The 20,781-nt window shown below is 40.2% G+C and overlaps 3 protein-coding genes across 4 annotated transcripts; 1 reads left to right on the plus strand and 2 right to left on the minus strand.

Annotated features, from left to right (window-relative positions):
* Positions 1-64: 64 nt before the first annotated feature.
* On the minus strand, positions 65-6,026 carry LOC124198535 (sodium- and chloride-dependent glycine transporter 1-like). Its single transcript, XM_046594405.1, has 16 exons — positions 5,885-6,026; positions 4,184-5,806; positions 3,902-4,085; positions 3,321-3,541; positions 3,123-3,232; positions 3,018-3,056; positions 2,766-2,909; positions 2,544-2,700; positions 2,345-2,477; positions 1,984-2,222; positions 1,793-1,917; positions 1,540-1,726; positions 1,213-1,480; positions 975-1,142; positions 770-893; positions 65-699 (listed from the first exon to the last, which is right to left on the minus strand). Exons 3-16 carry the CDS (start codon positions 3,911-3,913, stop codon positions 608-610), a joined length of 2,019 nt encoding a protein of 672 aa, XP_046450361.1. The 5' UTR covers positions 3,914-4,085; positions 4,184-5,806; positions 5,885-6,026; the 3' UTR covers positions 65-607.
* On the minus strand, positions 5,863-20,250 carry LOC124198537 (ufm1-specific protease 2-like). Its single transcript, XM_046594406.1, has 10 exons — positions 19,983-20,250; positions 19,759-19,852; positions 19,470-19,552; positions 8,070-8,159; positions 7,347-7,998; positions 7,027-7,284; positions 6,696-6,960; positions 6,481-6,629; positions 6,311-6,415; positions 5,863-6,234 (listed from the first exon to the last, which is right to left on the minus strand). Exons 2-10 carry the CDS (start codon positions 19,814-19,816, stop codon positions 6,023-6,025), a joined length of 1,872 nt encoding a protein of 623 aa, XP_046450362.1. The 5' UTR covers positions 19,817-19,852; positions 19,983-20,250; the 3' UTR covers positions 5,863-6,022.
* LOC124198538 lies at positions 10,881-14,347 on the plus strand. Of its 2 annotated transcripts, XM_046594408.1 has the most exons (5): positions 10,881-11,105; positions 11,196-11,282; positions 11,606-11,740; positions 13,489-13,573; positions 13,643-14,347. In XM_046594408.1, exons 1-5 carry the CDS (start codon positions 11,088-11,090, stop codon positions 14,293-14,295), a joined length of 978 nt encoding a protein of 325 aa, XP_046450364.1. In that variant the 5' UTR covers positions 10,881-11,087; the 3' UTR covers positions 14,296-14,347. The 2 variants fall into 2 exon arrangements, with proteins under 2 accessions (XP_046450364.1, XP_046450363.1); XM_046594407.1 differs by having other exon boundaries at positions 13,489-14,347.
* Positions 20,251-20,781: the final 531 nt, after the last annotated feature.

Here is a 20,781-nt window from a genome sequence, read left to right on the forward strand (position 1 = left end):
GTAAACGGCCCGACACGCCGAACATCCCTATTACATTTTCTACACTCATTTCAAAATGAATAGATCTTGTTAAACATATGTATTGTATACTTTGAAATCCCATGATAACAATTAATGCTCTGGATATTCAAGTGAATTCACGTTCTATAATAAACAGCGATATTTATGAAAGGAGTTTTGAATGTTCATCGTTTGATGATAGCAATGGAAACCGCCAAAAACGATTTTTTTAAATGTTTCGTCACACGATATCTTGATTCAAGATTGCGTCAACGAACATTCCTTATAAACATTATGCAAAATAGCCAAAAAATTTACGTTTGTCGTAATATGTCTAGGATATCACCTTATTAGATACATTATCTTCAGAATGCTTTGCAACATGTCGGATGGCCAGTCTGCGTCGAAACAGCAGAGGACACAAATGAATTACAATTAACACATTGGATTATGGAACAAGCTATACAGATAATTGAGATTATGTGACTTGTAGGATACGATCCTTTCCACCGGGTGAATTGAACGTGAGAAATCTGTTACTATAAAGTTAAGACTCTATGATCGAGTGCAGTGGTTTGGATGCTGTCGATACTTGGGGGTGAAGGATTCAGTTCGGTCTGGTGGGTTTCATATTAATCCAGTTATCATTTTCAGAGTCGTGTTCCAGAACCGTACCCAACTCCAGCTCAAGGTCGTCAACTGCAAAAACCCAAAGACCAACATTAACTCAACAACAAATGGCAATTAAAAATCTGTAATGGTAACGTACATTTACAATTGGGTAAAGTCAACGGCACTTGAGAGTCGGTGTGGGTCGGTGCACCGCACTCAATGCGATGAACTTGCAATGCAGGACCCCAATCGCTAGTCGGTTGCAACAGAATCCGAACGCGCTGAAAAGTACAGAAATTGGGTCAGCGAGTTTTTACAAATTTATCCGATCCAGCAGAGATAAAGAACACGGTTAAATTTACCTCGCCAATTGGACCGTCGAGTTGGAGAATCTTGTAGGTCGCCACGATAGGAACCATAGACACAGACGATAAAGCAATGAAAAATCCTAGGATAGTGGCTTCCATGGGATACGTATAATCGCCGTACGTCAGCGTTTTGAAGTCGACCAGAGTGAAAATCAAGATAGCCTGTAAGAAAGAATTCCGTGAACGTCATTATTTATGGACAAGTCAACTGGACAATTTTAAACTAACTTACGACGATGATGATTGGCGTGAAAAATTTCCATACAAATCGCCAGTACCAGCGTGGAGGTGCGTCATGACCGAGCATGTTTCTGATGTCATCGAGAAATCGATCAACGCCATAGTGCCAAGCGATCACGCAAACTTCCGTCATTCCGATGATCAACGCGGAGAAAGTAGCGGCATAAGTATCAATCAATTGTAAGACGTACATGCCACCGTCAGTGCACATAACGAGTCCAAGAAGAAACATGATGGTAGCACAGGCCAGCAGCACCCACCTATCAAAATAAAAACGTGAATTTTGAGAAAATCTGGAAATGTAGAGCGTGAAACTTACTTGTGATTCCTTCCGCGAAGTTTATGCGGCCACAGGTCAACAATTGTTGTAACCACAGTTTCCAAAACGGTGAACTGAGTTCCGAGACCGAGCGTCAGCAACATGACGAAAAAGAGGATCGACCACAAAGGAGCGATCGGCAGTCGAGCTACTGCTTCCGGATAGACGGCAAATGCAAGTCCAGCTCCTAAAGTAATTGACAGTTATTGGTGACGGTTCTCCAACTATACATTCTATAAATTAATTATACTACCTTGAGTGGCAACTTTATCGACGGTAGTTCCCAGTTCAAAAGCCATGAATCCAATGATACCGAAGATGACAAATCCGGCAAAGAAAGCTGTCAAGACGTTTCCAGTTGCTACAATTACGGCATCCCTGCGTTATTGAAAAAGTTGTTGTTACTTAATGAATCTTGTTATTTATTTAAAATTTTATTGTTACCTGAAACAGTTGTTGTGGAATCGATTGTAACTTGCCAGTGTGATCAATCCTCCCCAGCAGGGCGATAGAGAGAAGAAGATTTGCATGGCTGCGTCTCCCCACACGCTGGCTTCCGTTAATTTATCCCATTGCGGAGTCAGGTAAAACATGATGCCGTCCATGAATCCTGGTAGTGTGGCTGATCGAATCAACAGAATGGTCAGGATCAAGTAGGGGAATAGAGCAGTAAAATATACTGCCTAGAGAAAATATAAGAATTTAAATTTCGAGAGTAAAATAGGCAACTGCCTAGAGTGCGATATCAGAATTTAAATTTCTAGTCTAAAAACCATATTTATAAACTGGAAATTTGTTTTCGTACTTTTCCAAAAGTCTTGATTCCTCGAAGAAGTACCATGAAGACGCAGGCCCAGGCGAGGAGCAGACACAGTGCTAATTCCCAGTTAATGGGTCCTAAATCGTGGATACCAGTGCTGATGTGCAAAACTCGGTGGCTGTAAAGTATAATTGAAAGTTTAGGAAAATGATTTGTTTATTTTAGATAATGAAATTTTACTTACTGGAAATATTCATCTGCAGGAAGCCTGCTGGCGTTTTTCATCAATTCCAGTTCATTCCAAAAAGAGGCATTGGTCTCTGACTTGATGTGACAGTTTCTATCAGAATCGACTAATCCTTCCAATAATGTGCAGTTTTTGAAATCAAAATCGCGGCAATCTAAACACATAAATATTGGTCATTCATTTCATTAAAATTGGTTTCGTTTACTTTCTCGGACTTACTCTTAGTATTCCAAACATTATCACATGACGTCCATGGAAGGACCGCCGCCATGGAAGCAAACAAGTATCGAAACGACCATGCGACCACCATGTTGTAGTAGATGCCGATGAAGAATGATATGAGAAACATTGCGTATCCGATTCCTGTGGAAAAATAATATTAACATTCAACTTCTTTGAACATTTCCGGTATTTTTAATCTTCTCTTTCATCAAGGTCAATCATTTTATTTATTTATTTTGATGACATTACCTTGGAAGATCGGAGCTACTTTCCAAATGCTTACGGGACCTGAAATTTCCCAAATTATTTTTTAAAAATAAATTCGAAAGTTGTGATTGTGAACTGGCATCTTACCTTCGCTGGCATACTGCCCGAACGATAGTTCAAAAAAGAACAGAGGTAATCCAGCAAAGACGTACATAATGGCGTACGGAATGAGGAAGGCTCCACCGCCATTGCGATAACTGAAACCCAAAAACAAAACAGAAATTCACTTTTTTAAATGACGAAATGATTTTTTAGCTGGAAATAAAAAGGAAATCACGAGCTCACCATAGATAAGGAAACCGCCATATAGTTCCCAAACCCACAGCGTACGAGAAACAGGAGAGGATGAATTCCAATTTGTTGGACCAGTTGCCGCGTTCAATATTCTCGTCACGTTGACACACGATGACAGGATCGAGGGCATTACGTTGGCTGTCAACCATCTTTATCGTGGACTCTTTGACCCACGGCGCTGCTTCATCTCCGTTCACGGTTTCGTAATGATCCTGATTGACCAAAAATAATGTTTTCATTAAAATCAAACGTCATCAGTTTTCTTCCATGTACAGTCAACAACATCAAAGCCCCGCCTAGTCAAAGTAAAAGGTCATCACGAACGTCTGAAAAACTGCACGCTGCAATACCCCACTTTCCCGCCGCATATCGATTGCCGGCGCCGTACGTACACTACGCACGCCAGCCCAAATAAAAGCGACAGGAATCGTTTCATTTCCCTTGCGTAAATGCCGGCTAAAAATACTTTTTTAAGATCCTTCCGCAACTCGGAAGACCCATATAAGGACTTTAAATAACAGTGATGTACTACCGGAAGTCTTGATACAAACAGTTTACGATATAAAACTCACCTTGTGAACCATGATCGGATGAGTAGAGATGAACCTTTAGACTGACGATTTGAAACCAATCCAGGAAATACGTCAGCTCCCGGTGGCGGTCGCACGTTGAATGAAGACTGATCGCGGTCCCGTTCTCTAGTTTATAGCAGCTAGGACTCATCACGGTGCGCGGTGTCTGGCAGAACGATCAGCCCTTAAAAAAATTAGAAATTGAACGCCAACGTTTTGCAATACAATTGCGACATCGGTGACTTGCTAAAAAATTTGTCAATTTAAAATTTCTTTACTTACATTCAATTCTTGTCGACAATTTAAGACAAATATCCAAAGTATTCCGTGTACACAATATTCATTCATTAATTTCATAACTGATAAGGGAAATTTCTTATCGTACCAACAACATTTGTCATCCGAAAAAGAACACGACCCCAAAAACTACAACACCAAACAAATTGGGTTGTTTAAAAACAGGTTTTATGAAACAAGATTATCAGATTGCCGCAATTTGATTTAGTAGATTATGTCGACAAAAATTTCAATAGAAATGTGAAACTACGTCAGCAAATTTGACATTTCTATAGAATTGGCTGAATTCTATTTGCTCAGGTGAGGCGAAACGAGCTGCTATTTTTGCTTGACTATATAGGGCAATCCAATGGGATACTGGTTGCCTGCAAAAAAAAGAACCGTATTCACGCTCACGTGAAAGCCACGAACCGGCTGATGCAACGAAAGCTAAACCAGACATTTCCAGTTACTACCAGACAGTCCCGGCTTTCAAGAAAGGAAAAGCGTGGGGGGTTGGTAACGTGAACGAGACAGCAGAGCCGGTTTCTCCCGAGGCCGGATCAATAATAGACCCCGCCGCGGTTCCACGGTTGCCATTCTCAAGTTGACTTGTTTTGTCTCACGGGCTCTTTCCCTGCTGGCTGCTGCTGGCTGAATTCCGAACGGATGCAAAGTAAGGCAGCAGGGGTGCGATAAAGTTGAGCTTCAAATGGCCGGGACTAGTCGAATGGAAAATCCAATTAGGGTTCTTGGATTTCTCCGCGTTCCAATTACTCCATGACGCTCGTAAACGTCATCGTCAAATTTCAATGTGAAAATCCTTGCGCCACAAAATTATGTGGCGCCTTTTTCCTACCATTATCCTGTAAAATAGTGACAGATTTCTGTAATAACTGAACAAAATATCAACTGGAATAATCTCGAACTAGCCAGAAAAATTCGCCTAGATCTTGTGGCGATCATCGCAAAAGGGACCGAATTAATCAGTTGGCGATAAACAAGTCTCCTAATTTTATCGAATGGGCGAACGTGATCGTCAACAGCTCCTCCGAGAAGGTCATCAGACTGCGAGTTCATGTTTGCTGATAGGAATCCAAGAGTTAAAAGACGAAAACAAGGCCAGTTAAATAACAACAATAAAAAAACAAGATACGTAACCAGAAACCGGAATATAGCGCGCAACCGCACATATTTCGCTAGAATCGCCTTCTCTCTTTTTCTTTTGAAAAGCACCATCTATTGGATTCGCCATAAAAATCTTATACGTTCCCCATGAAATTATTTTCCCACGTATTTTCTCTCGGCTCAGGTTACAAAGTCTTTTATCTAATAATTGATTTTGTTCGAAAATGTGTCCTCAATTCCCCCCCCCCCCCACTATTGTGTGCTTACATTTAATATTAGATTTAGCCTTGTCGAAGTTCATTTTCTTCTCGAGCTGCACCTTCGATAAGCCGCCGAGATAAATTCTACTGTCCTGACATACAAAAGAATCGCTGAGCGTCTATCTGAATTAATACTCGACTCAAACAGACTGTGACTTTGTGAACATTAAACAAGAAACTGACCTGAAAAAATTCAAAATCTCGGTTGTCCTTCTTCTTGTGTTTGTTTAACTAAGCAAACCTAAAGATAAAATAAATAAAAAAAGTTTAAAGAAATAATAAAATGTAGTTGTTGGATTACCCAAATAAACTTGCCCACCTTTATGGATTTATTAAAAGATTAAACAGCACCAAGCCAATAAAGAAAAAATTTCAATATGGAAGCAACAATTAACATTTCCTGCGGAGGCGGGAGGAAACAATGTTGATAAATACCACCCAAACATTTCATCTCTTTTTAAAAAGTGGTGGGTCTTAGTGGCAGGCACATGTTGTAGAAGGAATCGGCTTTCCAGAAACTCGACGGTTTCCAGTTGCACCATCCCTTGTTCTGAATAACTCGCAAGTCTTCACCTCCAGTGTAATGCGGATCTAATATGAGGAATCGTGCGTCACCCGTATCTTCGTTATAATCGATACCAATTATGGTGTGGGCCAGAACGCCACCGCCTACAAACAAAAGCGTAACAATTTAAACATAAAGTTCATAGAGGAATCAAAACAAGTTCCTCTAATGATGACGTACCGATCATGATGGGTGTTCCATGAGTCCGGAAATGTTCGGCTAGTTGCCGTCCTTTTGAACTCATTTCGGCGCCACTCGACACATTAAGAATAGTCGATTCGACTCCTAGATTCCGGGAAAAATATTTTATACTAGATGTTGTAAAGCGTCATTTTAATAACTCGACATACCGATCAGCGTCTGAAGGCAAAATGAAACTTCCATTGATCCAATCCATTGTCTAGATTTCACGAAACTAGGTGGTTTGTCTCCAATATCTACCAAACACTGCTGGATTTCTTGATGTGTTGGAACCGTGCGATCCGCATACCCCTGGAGCCTGTAGTTAGTTGATTGACATTAGTCTTAAATGTAAAGTTATTGAAATGAAATCAAACAGCGTTACCGGAACCAAGATATAATGGACTGGAGTGATCTATAAGCGCAACCCCAGCCGTTATCGTCGAAATTATCTTGCATGTAGTGATGGTAAGCGTATCTACCCTGAACAAGAGCGACATCGCTACCAGACAAGTTGAGACCCATATGCGTGTTGATCAACTGGCGATTGTTTTCGTAATCCTCTTGGAACCAGTGCTTGTTTCCACGTTTGAACACCGGGCGGATCAGTGGCAAATCAAGCCACTGGTGGACTTCTTTCCTGTAATCCTCTGCAATAAAATGATTTTGTTCACATTTGCAGTTGATGTAAAATAATGGATAATTCTGAAAAATACCTAAAGATTTTTCACTCCTCTGCGGATGATAGACTAACGTAACGTAATGCTGCAATGATTCGGGATAAAAATGGAATATTTTGGGGATTTCGATGTTTCGGATAGATGTGTGACGTTGCTGTTCCTTCAAATCTTCCATGATGAGTTTGAGTTGGCGCGTCATGGCCATGCAGAGAATTGGCCCAATATTTTCTGCCGGGTCAGACCAAGGAACTACAGAGATTGTATCAAAGGAGAGGCAGAACACCATACTACTTCCTAGAAAAATGAATTTAATATTAAAAAGATTTCTTGGAAATCAGCATTTAACTTTGTCATACTTCGCTGATGATAGATCAGGGGTGCACACTGTGGAACACCTGTAGATGCATCTTCTGGAACGGTTGACCAGAACAGCTTGAAGAGCAGAGTGACATCTTTGTCGACAGATCTTTTCTTGGCCTTGACATTTTCTTCATCCTCTTCTTCTTGAATGTATGTAGTAAGTTCTTCAACGTTGACATCTTGTGGAGCCCCATGCAGTATTGATTTGTCACCGCTGCATGAGAGCACAACCCTAGACTTGTCCATCACAAATGAAGCTGCATCAGAATTGATTTTGTCCAAGAGCTTGTCGAGGAATCCATCTGTTTCTTCTTCCTTTGCCGAAAGCTGTACAGCAATTTTTGTCTGTATTCTCAGCGTGGCCAGGTCAACACTCTCCACGGTTTTGAAAGGAACATTCTTGAAAGTATCATCTTTGTCTTGTACGTAGCACTTCAATTTCTCGTCTTGAATCAAAGCTACATCATTATCAGAATTGATTTCATCCAGTCTGTGACCAAAGGCTCCAATTCTCTCTAGCCCAGCGGGCAGTATATTTTCGTAGTTTTCATCGTCCTTCTGTTGATTGAGGAACGTCACGACTGTCACAGTTTTGACCGATTTAATGCCATATAAGACTGCGCTCTCACCCTGGTATCTCTCCAATCTCTGCACACACACACAAAAAATGTGGTTAACGCATAAAGCGACTGTCAACCCAGATATTATTAAAATATTACCTTGACGAGAGTGGATAAAAGGACAACTTTGATCGACATGGTCGCCGTGTCTATTATTTCTGCAAAAAGACAATTAACCCCCAACGCCACCTGTTAGCAAGGACATGCAACCAGCAGCGTGATTGAGAGACCAAAAACCAAATCCGCAAAGAAAGTTATATAAATACCTACCTTCTATTTTTTGAATTTGAATAGATGAATGATGGAAAAAAATCAATATTTACAGAAACAAAATAATATTTGCTCAATCCTTTTTCGTACAAGACTGACCTTATTACACCCAATATTATGCAAAAGTCGGTGACTCGTCGTCTATCATCAAGGAGTTTCTAGTTGGTAACTTGCCAATAGTTGCATGTAAAACGTGGAAAATAAGGTGGTCACCCCCACATTGTTTTCACTTTACAAATCCCAATTCCCCAGAGTCTGATGGATGATTGCGGCCGTTACTAAACCAACTTTTGCTTTCGCCAACATCCAGAACACCAGATAAAGATGAAAACTTTTGGGAAATGATCAACGACATGGCGAGCAGCGGGGAGCGCTTTCCAGCCGACTGATTTGATCAATCGGTGGGCGGCCAGCAGCACGACGTTTTGAATAATTAAAATCACTGGGCCTCTCTTACGTTTAACCAGAACCCACCGATAACTCCGCCCACATTTGTCTTTAAAATTCAATGAACTAAAACCCAGAAAATTATGACCCGGCCTCAAATGACATTCGAACGCCGAAACCATCCATTTTGCTTTATCGCAATTAATTGGGCAATGAATCGCATCGTAATCTTAATGTGCTCAGTGTTATTAGAGACGGGCTAGGAAAAAAATGGGAGAGAACGGCGGGAAAAAACAAAATTTTTAACCTTTGACATTTGGCGCGCAGCACCGCTTTCGAAATATAATTTAAAATTACCGGTGGAAATAATAATCATTTGGCCTCTCTCTCTATAGCTCTCTAGCACAGACTTTTAAAAAACTCGATCCCTTCTCTGTTGTTACATACAGCCCTCGAGTGTATATAAATGTGGTGTGTGTGGTTGTATACGAATTTCGGAAAATGTCGAGTCCGTGTCCTCTAAACTGGCGAAATGACTTTGCGTATGTATTTATATAATGACCCGATGTTAGAATAATGACAGTTTGGCGAAATTGCTGCCGAGTGGCAACGCCTTATTCTCTTTTTTGGGGGAGTTGGAAAAGGCGCTGGCCATATTTGAAATTGTTTCTCTCTGCACATAGCCCAAAATCACCGCGCGCCATTGTGAAGAAAAAAAAATAGGATATTCCCAAAAAAATCGCCATTCAAACAAAAATGATCAAGGAAAAATAATAATAACAATACAGACACACATTTGTGTGCGTATCGTTAGACCGCATCGATGGCCGATTCGTGACGTTATTGTAAAACTTGCACGACCGGACAAATTTTTTCCCACACACGTGAAATGACTCGGCATTGGTTTTTGTGTAGTTGAAGATCCTTTTGCGGGACTGGTCATTCGAGTGTTAACGCCGTCCGGTAGCCCTAGAACGGCCCCACTATATATTTTTTTTTTTATTATCGGTCGCAAATCTACTATATTTACACGTTTTTAAACGAAGGAGGATGTCAAAGTCACGCTGAGAACTTGACCTAAATCATTTTTCTTTTATTTCCATCCAATAAAAATATGGTACCAGCTAAAGGTGTTGATTGAGATTTTCCCTGGCTTATTAACGGATAACAATAGCATCACACTTGATTAATAAATGTTGTCTTTGTTTTTTATTATTATTAGATAACGGGTGGGAGCTCAATAAGAAAAAATTACAAATTATTTCACTGGCCGAGCTGTTCGATTTTCTCACTTTTGTTTTTTCAAACAAACAAAAAAATTCTTTGAAATTTATTTCTTTTGTTCGGCTGCCAATGTCGTTCGACCTCCCCCCCCATTAAATTGTTTTATTGGTCTCTCTCTCAGCGTTGTAAATAATGACTTCTATACATAGTATAACGACAGCAGCCAGCGCCGGTCATTTCTATGGAACGGACACGCCTTTGTGCACGCGTGAACATCGCATTCTATTCTAAAAGACAAAAGAGAATAATAGGACGACCTGCAGTAGCAGCAGCAGCAGCAACTATTTTTATTCTCTCTTCGACAGTTCAAGATCGCCAGCCATAGGTCTGCACCATCTCGTCCGTATACAAGACGGACTTGACCCACTTTATATCGTCCGAAAAATTCAAATAATCATTTTCATTTTCTACTTATGAAAATGTTTTTTTTGGGGGGGGTTTGAATTTATTTACCTTTGACGCCATCAAGTAGCAGCAATAGCTCATTGTTTGGTGGAACTCTACCGAAATAATGATAATAATGTTGCACAATGGTTGTTTTTTTTCTTTCTTTCACGCCCCTGCGCGCTTCTAAGTAAAAGCTGAAAATTGGATCATACTCGCCCCCCGTTGTTGCGGCTATCCACTCGGACTAATATCCATCGAACACGAAGCGCGAGCGCGGCCGCCGCCGCTTATATGATTAAGGTGTTATTTGGCGGGGGGCGATTGAGCCATTAAACGCGCACACAACACGGACAGCTGAAGGCTGAGATGATTTTTTATTTTTTTTTCGACCGGTGGTGGTGAATTATGATTTGATTTATTCTTATCAAAACATACGGCCAAACCGCGTTAAAAGGCCATCTAGTGGCGACCCGCTTTTTTGTTCCCGCTTTGAACGAGCCCCAGGCAAAGAGTAGAGCCTCCTCCAACCGCCCAATTCACGTGCTGTACTACCAACAAGAGCTCGGGACTCTCGTGTACAATCAAAACAGCTGCTGGGGGCTCCCAAAAGAAAAGGAGAGTACTACTATATAAGAGTTGGCGGTCGTGTCGGATAGGATAAAAAGCAGCGCGTTTCTCGTTCGGTTGTCTTACTGTCGATTCGCAGTTGGAAGAGTATAGGTTGATCTTTATCTTGTAGAGTTATTTTACCTTCCTCCCCAAAGAAAAATATTGAATATTTGCATCATCATGGCCAGACCGCAGCAGGTGATTACGCGTGACACACTGTGAGAGAGAGATTGTCACAACCCTTTTCTCATTTTTCTTTCCTTTTTGTATTTAAATCCCACACTTCAGTTGATTGTGATCTTGTCCGCCTTTTGGATTACTACGCAATGCCTGGCTGATTATTATTCGCCAGCCAATTACGACCAATACTACCAGGTAACTCACCTCGATTTCTCATCTATTCTAAATTGATTCATGCTGCTGTCGGAGGAGATTCACTTTCTTTCTCTCCGTGGCGTAAACTTGCGGGTTATATCTAATCTCACCTGGGCAACGAATAATAATCATTTCCCAACATCGCAACACAAAAAACCTCTTATTATTAAACATTGATTCTAGAAATAATAATCAGCTACCGACAGGGGGGTATTTTTCATTCAAAGTAGTTTTCACTTTCGGTGCGCGCGAAAATTACCTGAGCCAAAGTTTGATAATGATGATGATGATGTAATGCTGTTTTTTTACTCGGGGTGAAAAAGGTACCCGCCTACTACCAGTACAGTTGGGAAGTCAAAGATTTGCCATCCGGCAATGATTATCGCCAACAAGAAACCCGCGATGGACATTTGACCACGGGACTCTACCAAGTTCTACTGCCCGGTGGCCGACACCAGGTAAGCTGTCCATCTCCATTTTCTTTTCTTTTATCAATTCAAAAAATATTCCCAACATTCTCTTTTTTTTGAAAAACTTGAAAATGTGTTGTGCGTAGAGACGGTTCGGCATAGTTTTGGGTGCGCAAGTCGTGCTTGGCTATGTCTATCCAGCAGCAGGCCTGACTTGAATTTCATTTCGTTGTACACATTTCCTTTCTCTCTCTCTTTTCTTCTATCGCGTGGAGGAGAGAAATGCGCATATAGAATTTCTTTTATTGGGAAAATAGTAAAAGAAGGAAAGAAATGTTCAATTATTAATGTGTTCAAACCGCACAATTCGCAGCGGGGGGTTTCCTCCTATCCAGTTATATATTAGAAACGTCGTCTGCTATCTATTGCAATTGGATCGACACTTTCTTCCTACTATACTTGGCTTTTTTTTTTCCTGCTGTCGCAATCGACGTTAGTAATCCTAAAAGAAAAAGCGAATTTTCTTCTTTATAGAAAAATAATTGTGATACGGGCGGGATAGGATTCGCGCCGCCGAGTTTTTGCATATACTGCCCATTCAAAAATGTTTGTTAGGGGTGGTAGTAGTAGTAGAGTTTCTTTTACGACAGACGAATAAGGAGAGCCCATCGTATCGTAAAATAAAATAAAATAAGAAAAAAAAAAACATTTTTTTGATGTACGGCCCCGGTTACGATATTATTCATGCGAAGGCTGTGGAAGTGAGAGTCAAAACTGTTTGTGTGTTTCGTCCTTGCACAGCCACAGCGCGTAAAGAGAAAAGAGAAGAATCGACCGTATAGAGGAACAACACAATTTCTATAGGCCGGAGAAGAAGAAGAAGAAGAAGAAGAAGAGGCTCGTGAGTTAACTCTTGATGATAATTACCGGCATCCGCTGCCTATCTATTGCGCCCGTGAACCCTCTTTAGCTCAGCTCCCCGTTTCTAATAGCCCCGTAGTTAGCCTATAGACATTCTAACAAAAGATTTTTCTTTTCTTCTTAACTATACACTCAGTGCTCTTATTATTACCTCGAAATTTTTTTCCAGCCTGTTATTATGATTGTGCCAAAAAATGACGTCACCTACCCGCTTCTCTAACGTCACGAACAACAACTGAAATAAAAATTAAAAAAAGTCTAGAGGGAATCCCTTATAACGATAGCAAACAAACAGGAGGAGGGCTATTTAGGAGCCATGGAAACAAAAGGAAAAAATATGGCTGATGATATTTTTAATTCTCGACCTTGCGCCCAACTTGCGCGACGTGATATGGGCGTCTAATAACCAACCGGGTATGGTATACAGTATGGAATATTGTTTTTCCTTTTTTCTTTTCTTGTTTCCACGGCCGATTAGCCAGCGTGAAATATACTGTTACGTGTCGTTTCTGTATGGAGGCAAGCAGCAGCAGCCAACTTCCTTCGTGTGTGAATCAATCATCATTTTCCGACTAGCGAAAGCGAAACAAAAGGAGAATCACAACCGCCGCGGTGATGATCCGTACCGCCATTTTTGTTTCAAATTTTTTTCCAGGGAATATGATTGTCGCTAAATTTTTTTTAGAAAGTTCGGGGATATAATCGAATTAAATTGAGAATAGGCTGGTCGATTTTGATCTATCCGGTTTTTGAGGGCCCCGCAATTAAATTTGGAACTTTAATCGTTTCAAATTGCCCGCGCTCAAGTGGATGATTGTTTCCCAGAAAGAAAATAATAATCAAATCATTTGGAACGGGACTGGATGTGTACGTAGACGGTCAATTACCGAGTGGACAAGGATTCCGGTTTCATGGCCGACGTCAGCTACCAGGGCGAGAACAATTACTTCACTTTCAAGAGTAACTACCAACATCAAATGTCAGATGGCAGTCAGTACAGTCAACGTCAACCGGCCGTTACCACCACAGACGCTCCAGCACCACCACAGGCTTACAACTACCCCAGCCAGCCAGCAGCCGGACCTTACAATCCATCGCCCTACTACCCCAGCAAGCAGCCAGCTTATTCCGGCTACAATTCCGCCGTCCAGCAGAAGCCGGAGGAACAGTCGTATTACTATCCATCAGCTGATCAGAGGCCTTCCTATCGCAATCCAGCCGTTCCGGATTACCCAACCCGGAATAAATACGGATTCGACGACGAACCCGCTTTCTACCCCGATAGGACCACCACCACCACCACCACCACTGCAGCTCCGGTGAAAGTGACGACCACCGAAGCGGCAGTTACGACGACCGTAAAGGCCGCCCAAGAAGAAGAAGTAGTCGAGTATGGCAATAAACCGGATTACTCCGTCCCCATGTACCCGCTCTACCGGGCGGATTTCTACTCGGCTCGAGCCAAATCCGGCAAAACCGTCACCGAACCGCAATCGTCCACCGTTGCCACCAGCAGCAGCGGCTACGGAGTCGACGAGGAAGGATACACCTACATCAAACCGTCGGCCAAATATTCCGTGCCGGACAAGCTGGGCGCTGGATACGAAGTCAATCACCGTAAAGCCACCATGAGGAAGCCAACCTACTCAGACTATCAAGCGCCAGAAGCTCTTCAAATCTAAATGAACAAAAATTTCCTTCCAACATTTATATCCAGAGCTGTGTAAGCTATAACGATCAAATTAGGTGCAAAAGTATTTTTATGACAATTCTATAGTATCTGTAATTTAATTCATTTTTTTTTTACAACCTGTAATTTCCTCTTCATTTTTATGTATTTAAAAGTGTCCCTATCATTTTCTTCTCAGTGTCCCAGAAAACATAAATTATTTTTGCCAATTTTTATTTTTTCTGAAATACTCAATAAACATTTTTTTTGACAAATAACAACCCAAAAGTCTTTTCAAATTTCCTTGGCGCAAATTGTAGAGTGGGCCGCAATTACAAACTGTCGACTCTTTTTTTTTTCGTGGATAATTGAAGGCCTTGCTTGTCCATAAGACTCGCATATGTGAACATACATGGCCCTGGGGACTAGTTGAACGCATATAATCAACAGAAAAAAAAGGGAAATTCTTTTTTGGAAGCCAATAATCAACTCGTCAAAAAAGATTTTTTCTTTTTGGTCAGAACAAAATTTTGTTGCGGTCGGTAGAAAAATGATTCAACTAAGGAAAAACAAAATTCATGTAATGACGCAATTGGAATAAAATACGGCTCGACATATATTTGAAAAAAAAAAAATTGTCCGGCAGTCGCCAGATTACGTAATGGCCTTGGCCCAGTTGCGACGTTTAACTTGAAATAATCCCCGAAAAAAATTCGATCGTTTAATTTGACCTTTTTCTGCGGGTATACTGTACATAATCTTATCAACCGCTTTTGTTCTAGATACTACCAATTCACGCCCATCTCCGCCCACCGTCATTATCTTACAACAAAATCTCAACGACAGATCGATTGATTCCTTTTCCATCTGATTTTTCACATTCAGACGGAATTTCTACCCACACGATTTTTTCCTGAAACACCAAAAAATGATTTAATCCAAGAATTGCCGAACGTTGTTACACATTCACCTGAATTGCGCCATCACGTCATCACGACAAAGGAATTAAACGGGTATTGTAACGAGAGATTTATTACTCGGCGCCAAATTTAAAAATTCAAATTCACGATGAATTCATCGGCGTGAGCCGCCATTTAAATGTATCAAAGAGATGAGCCAGCAGCCGCCGCATCGACGTGTGTGTTTTCTTCCCCTTTGTGCCGACGAGAAATTGAAAGGCGTGACGCTGAAGAGAGCGAAAAAATAAACGATTCAATCACGAGCGAAATCCAAATGACGTCATCAATAGAGCCGCCCCATTTTATCGATAATAGACTCGATTGAAAGGGCGGGGTCAGTTTGAAACAAAAAGGGAAAAGTTTAGGGTTATACGGGAGAGTAAGATCATCTTTGCGATGGCAAGAGTCGTAAATTAAACGAAATAAAAATTTACTACGTAATTTGAACGCGTTTAAAAAACGATTTATCGATCGTGAATATCGACAGCAAGTCGGGACTATTACGGAGATCGAGTTTGCTCTAAATGGCGACATTCAATGTAGAAAGGGAATTCATCGACTGACTGAAATTATTTCGATCGAAAAAAAGAAGATCCTTGAACTGAACGAAAAATGTTTGGAATTGGTGCGGGCTGGACCACGCCCTATACACGTATGTAATTTTTTCCTCGAATCGAAATGAAAAAAAAAACTACGATCGCCTATGGAATTCTATACGTCATCGAGGATAATAAATACTTGGTCAAACAATTGGTTTACAAGAAAAAAAAATATATAAATTGAAAACAAATTCGAACGTTATCGATTGAAATCTCAGGCCGGTCGAATAGAAATTTCACCATTTTTCCCACATAGACAACCTTTACCGTCCCACAGCCACCATTTTCTCTCTCGCCCAATTTTTCCTTGGAAAAAAATCAGCACAAATATACCATCAAAAAATAGAATGTGGAAATATTTTCTGAAAAAAAGATATTGGCGTTTGACAGAATCTATGACCATCGTAAATTATTTTGAAAATAAAGTGAAATCGACACAAGCCACCTTGTCAAATAAAATCGATCCTCTTAGTCCAATATAGAAAGTGAGAGCTTATATTTGTGGTTGAATTCCTTGGCGTCATACTTTGGGAAGATGGCACTCGACAGACAGGTAGGTGTGGCTCGACTCACTAATATTTGACCCTTCCCTTCAATATTGATTGAACAACCCGGAGCTATTCGAGAGAAAATGCAAATACACTCTCATAACCTAACGCTCTGAAACAAAAGTGAAAATCTTTTTTCTCTTTTTTTTTAAAAAAAGAAAAATGATTTGCATTATTCGTTTCCTGCCTTGGAGCAACTCGGCTCCCGCCGTTTTCGTGACCTTCTCAAATGAAAATTGAAAGAAAAATCTCTCAGTCCGCTTGTTTTTTAACGAACGTCGCTCCCTTTGATATCAAATTAAGAATAACCTCGATGAAAACAAACAGAAAAGCCAAATATGTACGTAATACACCTTCAACATTTCATTATCACATGAAAAATAATATTCAAAGCGGCTGAAAATTGGCCTCGGAAACGTTTAAATCTGCGGTTTCACGTTGGCGCAGCGAAAAAAGGTCACACACAAACAGAAACTTAAGAAAATGTTAATCGACTCTTGGGAGACATTCCATGACATAATCTTAAACGAAATCTTTTTTTAGACAAAACAAAACTCGGATATGTATAGAAAGTTCCTTTCGTGGCGATATATCTCCGGATAGCAGCAGCAGCTGAGAAAAAACAACACGCAAATGTCTCATCATTGTCTCTTTTAACCATCGCAGACGACCCGAAAAAATGTCCATCTCCTTTTCTTTAAAAAAATATAAGAGACCGGTCAGCTGCCAAAATGTCTTTGATTATTATCTACAACGAGAAATTGGCTGGAAAACAAAATAAAATTCGAATCAAATGTGATGTCTGCCGTCAGATTGTGAATGATGCAGCACCACGGCATTATCGGCCGTGCAATTTAATAGAAGAGTGGGCGCGGTCACGAATTTCGGCATCGCCAGTTTTATTCCAAAAAATAACATTTTTTGGGTTTTTTAAACATCCCGCCATCACAGGAAAGAACAAGTTGATTGAGCACGGCTGCTGTGGATGGTGTAGTAGAAGAGTCATCTTCAGTTATTGATCGTTTTGGCGCTTGTTGTTTTGGGGGGCTACCAAAAAATATCACATTTTATAATTTGATCTCCGCACACACCCCCGCTCGACAAATTATGTTTGCCTTATTATGTAAGGCATCAACTTTCACCCTTTTTCTTTATTGTGCATGGGTCTTATCACGGTGGGACCCATTCATCACGGAGGTCAAACTAGACACGGGACTCGGCTCGCCGTGCATGCTGCTGCTGTTGCATGGCGCCCATTTGGGGCTGACACGCCGGTTGAATCACATGATGTATGCAAATGAGCCGAAAAAATGGGAATTTTTTTTTTCGTGCAGGATTTTTTATTTTATTTTTTAAAATTTCTCAATTTTTGAAATATTTCGAGTTGACTAAATTTTAAAAAGCAAATTTTAGATTGAAATTTATTCTAAGAAGGTGCAACATGTGATTCATATTTTTATTTCAGGATAATAAGAACTCTGCTGTTTTTCCCATGTTTATAATTAGGTCGTGACTTTGCTCCGGCAGCTGGAAGGCCGTCGTCCATTGTGCGTGAGTGAGAGAGAGAGAGAGAGTATGGTGTGGTATCTTACGTGAATATAGTTTGACTATATAAGGGTTGGGAGACAGATGTTTTTCCTTCCAAACTATCTAAAAGGTGTGTGTTGTAATGTCGCCGTAATGGAATTCCAAACGGCACTGCTGACGTGAAATAAATTACAGACAAACGGGGGGGAAAAAATCATTTGGTTTTTTAATATTTTTTGAAAAATAAAAATAATTTTTCGAAAAAATGTAGTTCAGTTGCAAAATAATAAAATCCAAGAAGAACTTTCGATGTTTAATATTATTGGCCAGAGGCCAAAAGGCCGTACGAGCTCATCTGCAGCGTTTCAAATGGGCAGCATCACAGGTGATTTGCTTCTTTATTATTCCATCCAGCGTGCTGATACAACTCGCCACAGACATGCAAATCTTATGTAAAATAGCTCCGCCGCCGCCGCGAAACGTTTTGTCGAATCTCTCTAAAGGTTTCGTCCGACTTGACGTGACTAATTTCTCTGCCGTTATTTAGATATATCTCATCCATAGAAACACACACACACACACTCCTGGCTAAAGATTATCCATCACGGCAACAGCAGATCTTGATGAACACGATTATTCATCTTGGCAGAAATTTGCCAAACGGAAAATTGAGAAATCAACGTGAAATCGAATTTATTCTCAAACGAATTGAATGAAAAACTGTCCAAAAATTCACGGGGATTTTTCGTCGATTCCAAAAAATGTGGGTCAGTAGAGCTCGACAACATCTCGTTAATGGGAAAAGAGAACAACAGCGACCCAAAAATGACAAGAGTCCCTGTGTGTAATGATGGCAATCTGCGATGCAGCAAAACTGCCACGACATTTTCTTGATGTCAAGAGTTTTGGCCCAATTGAAACAAAAGAAAAAACAAAAACAAAAATAGTTCAATCAATGGTTGATGGAAGTAGGTGGCCGGCCATTAACATGAGGTGATCTTGAAAAAGTAGTTGAATGGCGAAAGAGAAATGTCGACGGACCCAAATGAAACTTGTTATACAAGCGGCCGCGCACTATATGCAATGGGTACGATGCACTTATTGCGCTCACGCCGGAGGCTACATAAGCGTACATACTCGAAAGATAAACGAAGGTAATCAACTTGAATGGACACCTCCGACAAAAAAAGTAAAAGGGCCACCGCTATTTCTTTTTTGTCATTGCAGAAAAAAACGGGGAGATGCCGGTGTGGCGGCAGGTTCTTTTCAGTCAAAAAATTGTCTTGTTGGACAATTTTTAATATAAAATTCAAATATTTTCGAATGTGATGGTTGTCTACCCACAGAAAAAAGTTGTAAAGTACAAAACAAAACAAGCCTGATGTGCGCAGTCGTTCCGACAAATGAGATTTTTAAGAGAGAGAAAACAGTGGCAGTCAACCGCCTAGCTCACGAATGAATAAACATACTCCGTGACTAATACGTAACGATTTATAATCAAAGCCACCCAAATATTGTCCAAAAGGAAGAATAGAGATCAATTTGGTCTCCTACCTTTATGCCTGGGAAATCAGCCAGGCATCCACAGTTGCTCCATCCATCCGAGCTGAAGAGTCCAATTACACATGGGATGCTTTCTATCTAAATAATAATAGAAAATTGGTTACGAAAAAATATTGACAGAATAACAAATCACTAAATCAGGAAAAGTTGAAAATTAAACACTGGATAGACTGTAATTGTTAATAAATGGGAGAATGAAATGTAATACACTGCATTAATGCAAGTAATACAACATTAAAATATCTAGCAGGTCATGCACGAATAAAAGTAACAAATATACCCAAGTGATGATCCTGAGATTGTTGCTGGTGCCACAATTCCACACGAAAAACTTGCATATTGAGTGGTTATGATGGCTGACTCTGGCAGCAAATCTGCAAATAAAAGAAAAAGGTTACACGGTAGGCCAACAAACAAAATTACCATGCATCGACAGGGCAATCACATGAACAATGCTAGTCAGGAATGCCAACATTTCACAAATTAAATTTGAGACAGGTTTACCTCTTCTGTATAAGCTCCCAAAATCATTCCATTCGTAGTATTCATAGTTTTATTGATCTGAGAAACAGCATGGAGTGGAGAGCATGGGGAGTCACGACACCAAAGTTCACACGACGACCAAATTTTTATTTTGTTTGTACTATTTCTCTTTCAGTCTTATTGCAGCCACGTCCACGTTTCCATCAAACCAGTGATCCTTTCAGTTTTCTGCGATAAAAAATGTCTGAAACTTCGTCTCTAATTGAGTAATTGCTTTTTCGAAACTGCGAAATCAAACGAAAGCAGCAGACGAATATTATTCTAATTAACCAAGCTTACGATTTCAAATTTCAATATTCCAAAAACCGTATTGATGGTCGCCGTCGCTAGGCGCCATCTAGCGCTCATTTCAACAACTTTTTAGGTAAAACTCGGGAATCATCATCTGAATTTGAAATGATGTTTTTTTTTCCGGAAATTACTGTTGTCTAAATAATGAGCCGTGGGAAACATGCAATCAAATGATCAGTCAATTCATAATTAATAAATAATCAAACAACATGTTTTATTGATAATCGACGAAAACAAAAGAAATCCAGCCAAAAAAAAAATACAAATAATCGAAAAGTGAATTTTTTGGGCGCAGTAAAGATTTCCTAATTGCATTCAACATTTTTAGAAATTAAAATTTAAAAAAAGAAATAAGAAAAGATACTCGGCTAATAAAATTAAACACGGAGCGTTTCATAATGAATCCGCTCTCAGCTCTCTTGCAAAGAGTTGCGTGTGTTCCGATACTTTTAATTATCGCAAAGTATCA

The sequence above is a fragment of the Daphnia pulex genome, chromosome 7 (genome assembly GCF_021134715.1).
Source record: "Daphnia pulex isolate KAP4 chromosome 7, ASM2113471v1".
In the NCBI taxonomy this organism is placed as follows: domain Eukaryota; kingdom Metazoa; phylum Arthropoda; class Branchiopoda; order Diplostraca; family Daphniidae; genus Daphnia; species Daphnia pulex.